The sequence below is a fragment of the Mixophyes fleayi genome, chromosome 5 (assembly GCF_038048845.1).
Source record: "Mixophyes fleayi isolate aMixFle1 chromosome 5, aMixFle1.hap1, whole genome shotgun sequence".
In the NCBI taxonomy this organism is placed as follows: domain Eukaryota; kingdom Metazoa; phylum Chordata; class Amphibia; order Anura; family Limnodynastidae; genus Mixophyes; species Mixophyes fleayi.
The window spans coordinates 56,015,061-56,028,970 of NC_134406.1; the positions used below are offsets into that span (position 1 = coordinate 56,015,061).

General features: G+C 41.5%; 1 protein-coding gene across 4 annotated transcripts in view; it reads right to left on the reverse strand.

The window, feature by feature from the left end:
• Positions 1–5,753: 5,753 nt before the first annotated feature.
• HYCC1 (hyccin PI4KA lipid kinase complex subunit 1) overlaps positions 5,754–13,910 on the reverse strand; it is a 77,048-nt gene continuing 68,891 nt past the window's right edge. For 2 of the 4 annotated variants that reach the window (XM_075212217.1, XM_075212218.1), the window contains one exon: positions 5,754–8,547. In XM_075212217.1, the coding sequence (XP_075068318.1) occupies positions 7,958–8,547 (590 nt within the window). In that variant the 3' untranslated portion in view covers positions 5,754–7,957. Of the gene's footprint in view, positions 8,548–9,435; positions 9,729–13,910 lie in introns of all 4 variants that reach the window. The other 2 variants (XM_075212220.1, XM_075212219.1) reach the window with 2 other exon arrangements.

Sequence of the window (13,910 nt, forward strand, 5' to 3'; positions counted from 1 at the left end):
GAAGAAGGGCAGACGGTGTGTGCGCGCGTGTAATGAAGAAGGGCAGACGGTGTGTGCGCGCGTGTAATGAAGAGGGGCAGACGGTGTGTGTGTGCGCGTGTAATGAAGAGGGGCAGACGGTGTGTGTGTGCGCGTGTAATGAAGAGGGGCAGACGGTGTGTGTGTGCGCGTGGAATGAAGAGGGGCAGACGGTGTGTGTGTGTGTGCGCGCGTGGAATGAAGAGGGGCAGACGGCGTGTGTGTGTGTGCGCGTGGAATGAAGAGGGGCAGACGGCGTGTGTGCGTGGAATGAAGAGGGGCAGACGGCGTGCGCGCGCGCGCGTGGAATGAAGAGGGGCAGACGGCGTGTGTGTGTGTGCCCGTGGAATGAAGAGGGGCAGACGGCGTGTGTGCGGAATGAAGAGGGGCACACGGCGTGTGTGTGGAATGAAGAGGGGCAGACGGCGTGTGTGCGCGCGCGCGCGTGGAACGAAGAGGGGCAGACGGTGTGTGTGCGCGCGTGGAATGAAGAGGGGCAGACGGTCGGTGTGTGTGTGTGTGTGTGGAATGAAGAGGGGAAGTGTGTGTGTGTGTGTGGAATGAAGAGGGGAAGTGTGTGTGTGTAATGAAGAGGGGAAGTGTGTGTGTGTGTGTGTGTGTGTGTGTGTGTGCGCGCGCGTGTGGAATGAAGAGGGGAAGAGGGTGTGTGTGCGTGTGGAATGAAGAGGGTGTGTGTGCGTGTGGAATGAAGAGGGTAAGTGTGTGCGTGTGGAATGAAGAGGGTAAGTGTGTGCGTGTGGAATGAAGAGGGTAAGTGTGTGCGTGTGGAATGAAGAGGGTAAGTGTGTGCGTGTGGAATGAAGAGGGTAAGTGTGTGCGTGTGGAATGAAGAGGGTAAGTGTGTGCGTGTGGAATGAAGAGGGTAAGTGTGTGCGTGTGGAATGAAGAGGGTAAGTGTGTGCGTGTGCGTGTGCGTGTGTGTGTGTGTGTGTGTGTGTGTAAGAAGAGGGGCAGTGTGATCATTTTTGTACGTTTTATTTTGTTTGATCTTATTCCTCTTAATATTAGCTGTCAATCAATCTGTGAAAGAAATATAATTGGAAAAAAATATTCTTTTCCCTTGGATTTATGTGTATTATTTTTGCAAACAACTTACTAAGTATATCTGTCCTGACCTAAACACTTTTTACGTTATTTTGACTCAAATACTTAAAAAAAAATGGGACTGCTCTGTAATTATTTTGGAGGGGTGCCTTGAAAAAATTATGGAGACTCTAAAGGGTGCTGCAAACTGAAAAAGTTTGGGAACCACTGACAAACTCTTAACACACAGGTACTGATTTTCTCTGTAAATAACTGCCAAACGCATTGACAGAACCAATCAGTTTGTGTGGCAGGAACTTACCACCCAAACAGCAAATAATCGCAGAGTAGCCTAGGCTGCACAAAACATGTATGTGCCATTAGCATCTTCACTGGTGTGCGAGTCTGCTCACAGCTCACCTGCTATGATCACACTATGGAAGGGATTCTCGTCACTCTCAGATGCCTCTGGATCAGCCGACTGTTTGGGACCTTTATAGAGGTGTTTTTAGGCTGAGTGGTATAGTGCACGTAGGTAGAGGGGATATAGCCCCTTTATTCCTAGTTACAAACATGTACATAAAAGTAGAATTGGTATAGCAACCAAATCCACACGTAACTTACAATTTAAGCTGAACATACACAAATCTTTGCTATTGTGATTAGCATAGGATTATCTTTAGTGTCTAAAGTGTGCTCCCACATACTTGCTCTTGTGGCGATACACCTTTTCATACACTTGGTAAATTTGGGTTCATGGACTGATATATATTATACACACACACACAAGATAATTCAGCATTTTAAACATAAATTAGTTTATCAGGAACTGTAACAAAATGAACAAGGACTTAAAGAAAACCACAACTCTAGACCCTATCAATGGGCAGCTCGGCCGCTCACCACTCTCGCTGTAGTGGCTTAACAAATAAATACACATTGTTTGTACTTCTCAAGTTACTGGCTGAGGAGGGAACTCTGGTCACTTGATGTGGTTCTGCTCTTCAGGAACAAGACTCCATCCTGTCTCAAATAAACTATTGTAGCAGATTTGGGTCTCTTTCTCACAGATGCTTCGGAGATGCTATCTTGCGGAATCCATTCTATATTAAACACACAACCATTGCACGAACAATGCAATCTCGTTTGTTTTTGCATTGTCCATTTATAGCTTTATATTTATTCTACAACTCCCCCCCTCCCCAATACTATTAAAAGCGTTCCAAATAAAGGTTAGTGAAATAATAATAAAAATCAATAATAATCGGTTGGTCACCCAAAATACAAAGCAGTCTGTAACAAAGAACAAAATGTATGAATACAAACAGAAACTTATGTTGCAGATTTTAGTAGGAAGAAGGGGGGGGGGGGGGGCTTGGAACCAGGGGCAGGACGGAAGAGTCGGGTGAACCACACAGCCAAGCGCTTTAGAGAGGAATATACCAATTTACAAAAATGTTATGCAATGTCCCCACGGAGAAGAGGTTGGGTTCTGGCTTAGTTTAGTTGAGGTTGGTTGTGGAAAGCAGAGGATCTTCTCAGAATACTTGTTGTATGCTTCATCTGATGTGTGCCACACACAGTTGCATACCAATGCAATGGCATCCTTAAAGCTGAGAATGGTGGATGTTTAGAGCAGCTGGACCAGGTGAGCAGCAATGACTCCAGCAGGCCACAGTTCCTTAAACAGGCACCTGGGAAGATGTCACGGAGACTAGTGGGGTTGTAATACCATCAATGTAGCATTTTATAGGCATTGTCTATACATTAAAAGAAGATTTTGCAACTTCTTCAAATAGGTCAGCCCAAGGCTCTGGGTCTATAGATTCACCAAGTTCAGCTTCCCAGTTTGATTAGAGAGAATCCATCTCACCATCTGAAATGGGGTGAGCATTATAAAGCATTGAAATGAGGCCCTTTTAAGAAAGACCGGAGAGGCAGAGGTACTCTGACATGAAAGCAGGCCTTGGCAGTGTGGAAGAAATGTCTGAGCTGCAGGTACTAGTGGAACTACTTCTTGGAGAACCCAGGTTAGCCGACCAGAACCGAGAACTAGGAAGGTTATTTATTAAAAAAAAGGGTGCCGACTTTAGACCACACAGAAGACAGTGTAGTGAAAGACCTGGACAAATTCTGAATTATCACAGAAACAAATGACTGGGAATGGGTCCGGGAGATTTTACTATATGAAGCCTAAATAGCTAAGGAGATGCAGAGCACAGTATATGTACATGTGGGAAGTGGTCTCTGAGCATGTTTATTCTACTTCAGATTAAGTCAGCAGAATGTCTGTACTATCTGTAAGAAGGAAGTCACAGAAGAGCGTTCGACTGTGTGGAATATTGCACTGAAAGATGAGCAGCGCCAGAAGATACATTTTACAGATAATTGCTTAAGATTAGGAAAATATAAATTGACATATAATCTTAACAAATTCTATTCACAGCACAATAATTCTTAGATTGCATAGTGAATTATTTATTCTAAAATTAAAAAAGTTACCCATCTTGCTCCTGACAAATGACAGATGTGAAATCACTGAGTAACATGAATTTCCCTTCATTGCCACCCAATTACAAATGGGATCTCACGCGGGCTGCTTGTGAATGGCTGATGGGAAAGGGGAATTCAGGCTTCATAGTGAAAGAGGTACAAAGATAATGTAGGAGTTGAGTCACTGGACAGAGAGCCCAATTAGGTGCAGTGTAGCTGGTGAGCAAATGCCACCAGAGCTTACGGTCTAAAGGGAAAGAGGGCAGACAAATGGTTGACAGATGGTGGTGAGCCAATGTAAGGGGATCTGAGGGCAAGAAGATAGAGTGGAAGTGATGGAGGATGAAAGAGTGAGGAAATTGGATTACAGTGCATACACCTCTCATTACCTGTGGTATTACATCAAATGGGTGCTTGTTATGCTAATGATTTAAGCGTATCTTGAAGTAATTATATTTAATACAATTTTTTTTAAAAAAAAAAAAAGAAGAAAAGTCAGTCCAGCGCTAGTGCTGTCAACCTGGTATTTGCAAAAATTGGGGAGATAAGTGTGGGGTCCCACAAAATGACAATAACCATCACTAGGCTATGCCAGCCGGGTGTGTTGGTGGAAGCAGGTAAAGCATAGGGTCCCCCCTGCCATAGTACCAACCAACACTAATCAGTCAGCACAGAGCTGAATTGCCAGAAGAGATAGGGTCTGCAAAAAACCATATAAAAACAAATGTATGTAAAAGCGTATTTTGCTGGACTAGTGTCCGGCTATGCACGAGGTCCAGTGTGCATACAGCTGTAGCTCGTTCTAAATTTATCTTTCCTGCAACATATGCTGTACTTGCAAATCTGTATACAATTGATTACCTAATGCATATAGCTGGATGCTAACAGATATGTAGTTTAAACATTTGTGCAGAAGTAGAGATACACAAGAAAACCTTTTTTAATATATATTTTTTTTTTTTTACAGGAATTTATTTCAATATGAAGACAATTGTGCATTACTAAATACTAGAGTGTAAAAAAGGTCTAAAAAGTAAAACACTGCTATACAACATTCCAATAAAGCAAAACTATCTGACATACAGTATATCAAAGACAAAACAATTTCTACATTAGACAAGGAAACATCATCTGTAAAAGTATCAATGACAAAGAGATGGGAAATACAAATGATATCAGAAATTACACTACAGGGCACATTTTTATCACAAAAGTGCCAAAAACAAACAATAATAAAAACAACAAACAAGAACAGAACGCACTCAGGTTAAATAAACTAATTCTTCACCAGGCTTCATTTTCTTCTGAAGGTTTTAGCCTTTATGTGAATATTGTTGGGTTACAAATGTCCTGTGGAATATAATAGTACAAGATATTGTAGCTCTTGAATTTTTTTATTAAAGCTAAATTACAGAACTGGAAATTTATGTTCAGGCCCTGAGCTTCATGTGTCCTTACCAGTGCCAGAGATGGAGAATATTACCCTACGAGATGAACAATTATGTGCAATGGGTATTATATCTGTACATACAACTAAGCCACAAAGACATGTGCTTTACATCAGTGGATAAACCATCCTGTCTATGAAATGGACACTGATAAACAATAGTACTTATGGCTGTGTTTTCAAGTAACTTAACTAGCACCAGTAATTTTGTTTTGAAAGACAGCAGTCCTGTTGTTGGTGATTATGTAATTCAAGATCTTTGATGTCACCCACGTTTATTTCAATGTAAGCTTTACCTTTCTACCAAGGAACTAAAACCAGAGGGTAAATGTATTATGGTCCGTTTTTTTCAACTCGCCGGATATCGGCGAGTTTACAGCTAAAGTTTAAAGCAGCGCTGGCTTGTAAAGGCAAACTTGCCTTTACAAGGCAGCACCGCTTTAAAATTTAGCTGTAAACTCGCCGATTTCCGGGGAGTTGAAAAAAACGGACCATAATACATTTACCCCCTGCTGTGGAATTAAGTTTTCAAATGTTCTAATCGGGTATTAGTACAGACATTAATTGAGCATGTTTGTTCCCCATCATTTCATGGTAATACTGTGATGGCACTGACTACAGGTGCATTTATAAAAAGCAAATGCAACCTCTAACATGCACTTCCATATAGTAAGGGGAGACTCATTGGAGGAAAGCCCTTCTTCCTTAGTAAGCCATTATATATGGTAACAGCAGACTAGAGCAGTGTTGGCTAACCTGTGACACTCCAGGTGTTGTGAAACTACAAGTCCCAGCATACCCTTCCAGCAATAAGCTGCCATATATTGGCAAAGCATGTTGGGACTTGTAGTTTCACAACACCTGGAGTGTCACAGGTTAGCCAACACTGGACTAGAGTAGAACATTAAAATGCATTGGTTTATTCCCAGCGTGTCTATTGTGCCAAGAAGAGAGGATAGGCAAAAGGTAATACCCTAATTAATGCAAAGCACAAGAATTCAATCCCTTTTTATATCACAGCAATAGTCTGTCAACTTTAAAAGTATTTTCTCAAACTCTGACCAATGGAAAAGACTAATCCCAGCACCCCATCCTATTCACTACTGTACACCCCAGCCTTAAATCACTTGCTAATAACCAGCTACATGATGTTGAATACTTTTGTGTCTGTTTACAAATTAATGACAGTCTCAGTCATTAATTTGTAAACTAATGAAGGGGCCTCTGTGCTCTGAAAGCTACTAAATCTAAAAAATTATATTGGTTAGCCAATAAAGGTATTGCTCCTATAACACTTTTGTCTTTTTGACACGAAAGTATTCATCATGTAGATTTTTCTGGCTGACACGGTACTGCAATAATTTGTTTTTTCTACTACACATTCTAGCAACCAGCTATAAAGTTATCCCTTCAAAGCTTTGTAATTTGAAGATCACACTGCTCAAGATACTGATGAGCAAGGGCAATCTAGGCAACTCTATTGTTTCACTTATCAATTACTTGTCTTCCCTCTGTGACCCCCTAATTCCACCTACAGCCAGCTAATGTATGTATATAGACTTTGTAAGAACTTAATTGTAGCTTTTCAGGTTAGCAAAACATTGAATGGTGTTGTAAGCTCTGTCTTCTCCAAACACCAATCCCTACTTTTGACAGGTATTGGTAGCATAACTATGAAAGGGGAGGGGATGTTCAGAGGCACAAATAGAGCCATACGATTAGCAGAACTTTGCTGACCGATCCCTGTGAAAAACATTAATCTGTTGTAAAAGAAGGGAGGGTGTACAACTGTTTAATAGAGTGCAATAGAAACAAACAATTGAACAAAGTACTATAAAACCGTTCGGGTTAATAACTGGGTTGTGTTTTGCAATCTGCTAATAAGGATATTAATTTAGCAAAGATTGCAATGGTACGTCAGTAAATGAATAATTGTGGCGACAGCAGATACTTAGATAAACTGCAATTCCCATTAACTATTGTCCTACCACCAAATTATTAACTATGTCTCAATGTAATCTCCTTTTTTTTTTCCCCTCAAATTCATGCACTGGAATGCATGGACATATTAATATCCACAAATAACCATGGCTTATAGGTAGTTTCCATAGTAGCAATAAAAAAGGTTTAACTGTAAAATATCCAAGATCTTCCAAACATTAAAATATTTATATGAAATTAAAAAGGCCAAGTAGTAAAAATTCCTTTTTTTTTTCTGAATCACACTTATAGTTTACAAAACAACTACATGTACATTTGTATTTTCCCCCAACAAACCAGCAGCAGACCTGAAAACACTGTCAAACAGTACATAGCGCTGACATCTGGTGGTGTGTTCCGATACACTGTGGTATGTACTTTAGTGCAGACAATAAAATCCAATGTAAAGTGCCATCTCAACTACACATTACAGCAGTAAACATTTTGTGGGCTAGATGAATTTTCAAGAAAATTCAGCCTATCCATGGACAGGAACCAGTGATGTAACTGCTTCCTAGTGAATCGGCTTCCATTCTCTTGCAAATCCCTTCAATCCACAACATGGCTTCCTGAACAGTGTATGGGTTATGGGTCCACTTTAAAGTCAACAGATAGACATTTAAAACACAAACAAAAAACAACAACAAAAAAAACTTGCACATTATTTTCAACTAAATAGGCAACTAGTAAAATATATATTATACTAGGAGTGTAATAAAACTATAAACACTTGTCTGAGCAATACAGTTTTGAGCTAGGTGTTTTGTGGGATTGAAACAACATTAAAAAGCTATGGCGGATCACCCAAATTTATACAAACTGTTTAATGTTTCAATTGGGTAAGCAAGTAAAAACTTTGGCAAACCACAAGTAAGAGAAATATCAAAGGCCCCCAATAAAGTTTAGAAAAACGTAGGGACAACAGAATTGGCAGTTTACCATGCTTTGTAGCCCCCTGCCACATTACTGCCAGGCCTAGTCGGTAGACAATGTAATGCATATACTAGGGGACCTCTGATGGACATTTGGGTGGGGTTTAGCAGGCACCACAAGCTCAGTCCTCTCAGAAATGTAGACCAGTTTCTCCTCCTGTAGGCTGCACGCACTGAATCTATTAGTTCCCACACTAGAGCCTGTACCACTAGTGTTTGCACCTGGGACATAGTGTGAACCTGCTGCACCACTCATTTGTTCAAAGGACTTGCTGAATACAGCTGTCGCAGTCCGTGCAAGACTATGGCTGCCGGGCTTGGGGAGGGACTGACTGGTTGTCAGAGTCAGCCTCTTCAGTGACACCAGCTCCAGGTTCTCGCTCATCGCCCTCTGGTTCTGCTTCCTGCTGAGATGCTCACGGCAATAATCTCCCCCAGAATCCTTTTCTTTACCCCCAGCCTTGATTCCAGCAGATCTTCTCTGAATCTTTCCCAAGGGTGGCCTGCTGAAGCTCCCACTGCTGCTGTGAGACAGGGCAGACTGGCTTGAGTTAGAGGCTGCTCTTGAACAAAAACCTTCGTCCACCTCAGCTATTTCACTCAGTTCATCTGGAAGTGTCAGATCTGCAGAGTCTGGAGGAAGGGAGGAGTAAAAGCAGTTAATGTTAGTGGTCTAATTAGAAGAACAAGTAATTCCAATAACAAAGAAACATCCAAAGCAAAAATCATTTGGAGCAGCGTCATTCAATACTTACCCTTTTTTAAACAAGCACAGATTAATAACACTACTGTGCATATAGGGGGAAAAAAAAAGAATAGCATAGGCAAAGAAACATGCAAAAGGTGATTGTGAAGAAAGTTCAGTTGTTTATCATGCAATTCAGAGTAGATTACACCATCACCCAAGTATGCACTAGGTTGAATTTTTTGCCCTGTCCAAGCACATAAGAAACAAGCGTCATATTGATTTGTTGCAACGCTCACTCTTTCAAGAATTTGATGGCTAACAAGTGGAAAGGTCACATGATGCACACTGTGACGTGCGTGTCTATTAAGGGACATATAACTCAGCCCATACATTATTATTAATATTGTAACATTACGAGGATGGACCTGCCAGAAATGGGAAAGCATTTTATAGCCATCCATATATATTTTAGCTTACAAATTTTTTTTGGGGTGATATCCAGAGTTGAAAGCATGCTGGACGCGCATCTTTTCTTTTTTAGCACATTTGTTTATTATATAAAGTATATGCACACATACATGTGCTAACACACACATTGTATATTATACATAAACAAAACATACGTGCTAAGATAGATCTATATGACCGCTTTCAATTCCAGTCTAGTCTTCCAAGCCTCCAAAGTGGGTGGCTGTACCATGTGTTCAGGCATGGCTAAGCTCGGTGTACAGAGTATACCAACAGATAGGCATGCATGCTTGACCCAATTCATTTAGAAGTAAAGTCATGTTGTGTGTGCACCCATGCATTGTGACCATTTCACTTGCAGGTACCTTGGCGCCCATCTACCAAGTGATTTAACACTGCACTCTGCCAGGTGATGTTATTCCGTCCTCCATCAATTTCCTTACAGATTTTTGCCTTCTGATCTCAGGCATTGGCTTGCCCTCAGTTCTAGGTTCTGAACTGATTTCCTGCATAGCCTGCACATGCTGAACATCATTCTCTGTTAGTGATTTCACTCTCTCCCCATTCCCGATTCTGTCTCCGGACACACTTGTGACACTTATCTCAGGTATGACAAGGTTGCCCAAATCTGAGGATTCATTATTAGTGTCATTTTGTTCTGAATGGAAAAAAAAAAGAAAAAAAAAAAAAAGACAAAAAGAAAGATGGCGGCTGAAATGATAATGGTAGCACCAGGGAAACAGAAGTAATGTAAATGAAGTTTAACACAAAAGTTACATGAGTAATGAACAAATATAGATCAACTAGACATTAGTTTAGATGAAAAGTTTGAAAATACAGAGCATGGTCAAAAACATGGTTGATCTGAGGGGAATAAAGCCAATTTTCCCTTTACAACTCTGTAGGCTTGTGAGTAGGGCCCTTTTATCTGTCGGACTGTTAATACCCCGTCTTCTGTCATTACGATCTCTGTTCCCAACTGTAAAGTGCTGTGGAGTATACCAGCGCTAGATAAAGCTAATTCACCTACTCAGAATATGGCTATACAGACAGACGAGTTATATAACAATTACCTAGCCAGCTACACTGAACTGCACTAAGAACACATAACCTATTAATGTAGTTTAAAAAAAAACCCTCACTAACCCTAAAATATAAAAGTTACACTGTATGAACCTATTAATGTCATTAATAGCTTTTTTCAAATACCTTGAGATATTTGACAAGGTATTCTCATTTGCCGTCAGCTAATTGCCAGCTTTTTTTCTCTGTCATCTGTCAATTTCTAGAGACTGGCTGCAGTGTCCTTTTATGAGATGACAGACAAGGAAACTGCAGTGTATAGGAAAAATATCTTCCCCCCATGATCACAATTTATTCTCCAATATCTTAATAACACAGTCACACATATGTGTTATTAGTAGATCTTTTATACAATTATCCTTTCATTTTAGGCTTAGTGGTCCTTTAATGAATGGAAGATATAGTAAAAAATAATGGATTAGTACAGTAAAAAAAACAAACAACATTTAACCCCTTGGGGGGCGCTGTTCCCATTATGACCATTTCATTTTAAGCTATACACAGAGCCATTAATCATGCTAATAAAAAAGTAATATACAGACAAATTACGTTCTCTTTGTTGAAATACTTACATGTTTACCATCCATAGGTAAGTAAAGCCTACAAACGTGCACTCAAAACTCACCTCTTCCTCAAAGCCTACCCAACCATCTACTTAACCCCCATCTCCACCCTTTGCTTGTCCTCCCTTCTCTCATCTTGCCTCAACTGGCTCCTCTTGTGCCTGGTCTGTTTACCCTCCCTTAGGATGTAAGTTTGTATGAGCAGGGCCCCCTCCCCTCCTGTCTCCATACCTGTTCTTCCGCTCCGTCTTTACTGCATATGACTAGCTGGAGTTTCTGAAGTATTGGTACTTTTTTTTCATTGTTCTGTATGGTTTCACCCTGTATAGTCTACTGTTAGTACTGTGTGCGGCGTTGCGGATACCTTGTGGCGCCTAACAAATAAATGATAATAATAATACATAATGATTTTTAGGAGTCTAGGTTTTGTGAAATCACACAATGAAATGCGAGTGCTGAAAGTGCCAAAACGTTGAAATGGTGAGTGAATATTGTACTTGGTTATTGGACCAGAATAGTGTCAGGCAAATGCGCCCAACAATCTATTAATGACAGTTTATTTTATATAGAGTTACTCAAATCTGTATTCCTCATCCGAGCATAGACCAGGTGCGACCAGATGCCCACACGGCAGTGCAGGAAACCCATCACTTTTTCACAAGGCTGTATCATCATATAACCAAGAACATTTTTTTACAATTACTACATTTCAATAAACGATAGAGAGCAGCACAGATTTAAATGAGCAATGTCTGCTTTATATGATTTATTCCATCTTTAGAATTGTTTTATTTTACCTCCTTTTTGAACAGTTGGTATGGAGCATAACTCAACATAAGGAAGTTGAAAAAGAGGAAGGGGATAGGGTGAAAGGAGAATGGTAATCTAGGAGTCGGAGGATCTTGTGAAGATTGTATTCGCCAATGATGAGGAGCTGTAATGTCTGAGAATAAATAGGGGAATGAGTAATATCAAATGGGCCAACAGGGTTATCCAGCAGTTTAGATGCACTGAAATGTTCTAACCATGGGTTTCTAGTGAAGGTAAACGGTTTCTCGGTATCTCACAATACGGTTGTCATATACTCCATTATATCAACAGACAATATTCTACTAATTAAAGGGGAGAGCTCAGGAAGATCAAGTGACATTCATTTGGAAGTGATCAGGCAAGTGGCATATTTAAAGATATCTTGAACAGGAAGGAGGTGCAAGTAAAATTCAGGTGAACCTGGGAATTGGACATTAACCAAACTCAAAAGTAAATCTCTAACCAGAAACGTCAAAGCACTTTGGATGCATATGTAGAAGGGTGTCCCCCCATGGAGCGTTGCCCATGCAGAGGGCGAAGAAGAGGAAACAAAAAGAGGACAACGCCGGAGCCAGCCAGGAGGCAAAAAAAAGAAGAATATACTACTTACCTCTGATCCAGCACAGTCGGCGCTCCCCAGCATTGGTGACCGGGAATCTGAATACGATTTTCCCATTGTACTGTGTTGAGGTGTATGTATTGTCTTGTTACTGTTTGCTGTATGCTGCTGTTCTTCCCTATCCACTCCAATGTGTATTACAGTGAGTAGGGTCTTTCCAGGAAAAGTGCACTACACCTACTCTGCTGCAGTGTTGCACACAAACCCAGTACAATTGTTCAAGCCTTGTTGTTGAATAGGCTAAAGTTTGGTGGGATACACACTAACCGGAGATTAGGGCCAATCAGCCATGTGGGGAGGGTTTGTTCCGTTTGCCCCCAAAGCCACAAAAAGGAAGAGTGCACAGCAATTAAAGAAATAAAAATGTCCTTTGGTGAATGGACCCTCTTTGCGGTTTGTTTGTCCTCATGATTTTGTGCGCGTTTCTTTCAGGGCGTTACAGATCGGAGGTTATGGATAAGTGCTCTCAAGTATTGTGACGAATCCCTACAAGTAAAATAGGTAAAAGACTTCAAGGATATCTGATACTCCCCCATGTGGAGCCCCTTTTTACGGATGCCCCAGTGGTTGCCTCGTTATCAGGCAAGACGTTTGTGTGTTGTAAACCTTGAAATTAAAGAAAAGACGACAAGAGAGAAAGTTTTAGTTATTCTGTCCAAAATGCTGCAGGGGAAAGAGCGTTGGTAGCTCGCTACAGATTGGAGGAAACAAACAAGAAGGACACAGAAGTGTGGGGAAAGAAATAATCTATGAAGGCTGCTTCATTGTCAAAAGTTAGGGGCCAGGGAGAATAAGCAAACCAATGCACTGAGCCAAATGGGAAGCATAGAAATATTTTTGTTTGTTTATGTAGAATGTGCATTTTAACTCTGGATTTTCTCTCAGCTCAAATGAAACAGGAAGTTTAAAGTTAGGGATGTCAGGACCTTAAAAATAAGGGTTTAGCTTGCTGGTCACCCCTTTTACTATTATTAAATTTTTATTTATAGGGCGCTACTAGGTGTCCGTAGCGCCGTACAGGGAAAAACGAAATTACAATACGAGGAGAGACAGCACAGTACAGTAAACAATAAGCACAGTAACTCAGTGAGCTCAAAGCACAGCTAGGGGCGGGGGAGGGGAGAGGGGAAGGTCTGCATACGACGGAGCCCAAGAGGGTGGGCACGGATGACAGGGAGACTCCCAGAGGGGAGAGGAGGGAGCGAGAGGGGACAGGGGGGGGGGGGGGGGGGGGAGAGGATCCTCAAGGAGGAGGGCAAGGTAGCTGGAGAGCAGAGTTAAAAGTGGTGAAGACAGGAGGAGAGATGACCCTACTCAAAGGAGCATACAATCTAAGGGGTGGGGTAGACAGACAGACGCGGGGGAGAGAGGGAGAGAAGGAGGAACGGAGGATAAGGATAAGGGAAGGGGAATGAAGGGGAAGAGGCAGAAGAAAAGGTAGAAAATTAAGTGGAGGACTGGAAGGCTTTAAGAAAAAGGTGGGTTTTTAAAGCCCGTTTGAAACTGGACAGATTAGGGGAAGTTCTGATGTAGGGAGGGAGCTTGTTCCAGTGGAGGGGGGCAGCGCAGACGAAGTCTTGGATACGCGCATGGGAGGAGGTGATCAGGGGGGAAGAGAGGCGACGGTCATTGGCAGATCGGAGAGGGCAGGAAGGAGCATGAAGAGAGAGGAGGGTGGAGATGTAGGGTGCAGTGGAGTTGACGAGGGCCTTGTATGTAAGGAGTGAGGAGCTTGAAGAGGATTCTGAAGAGGACCCCTTCTCGT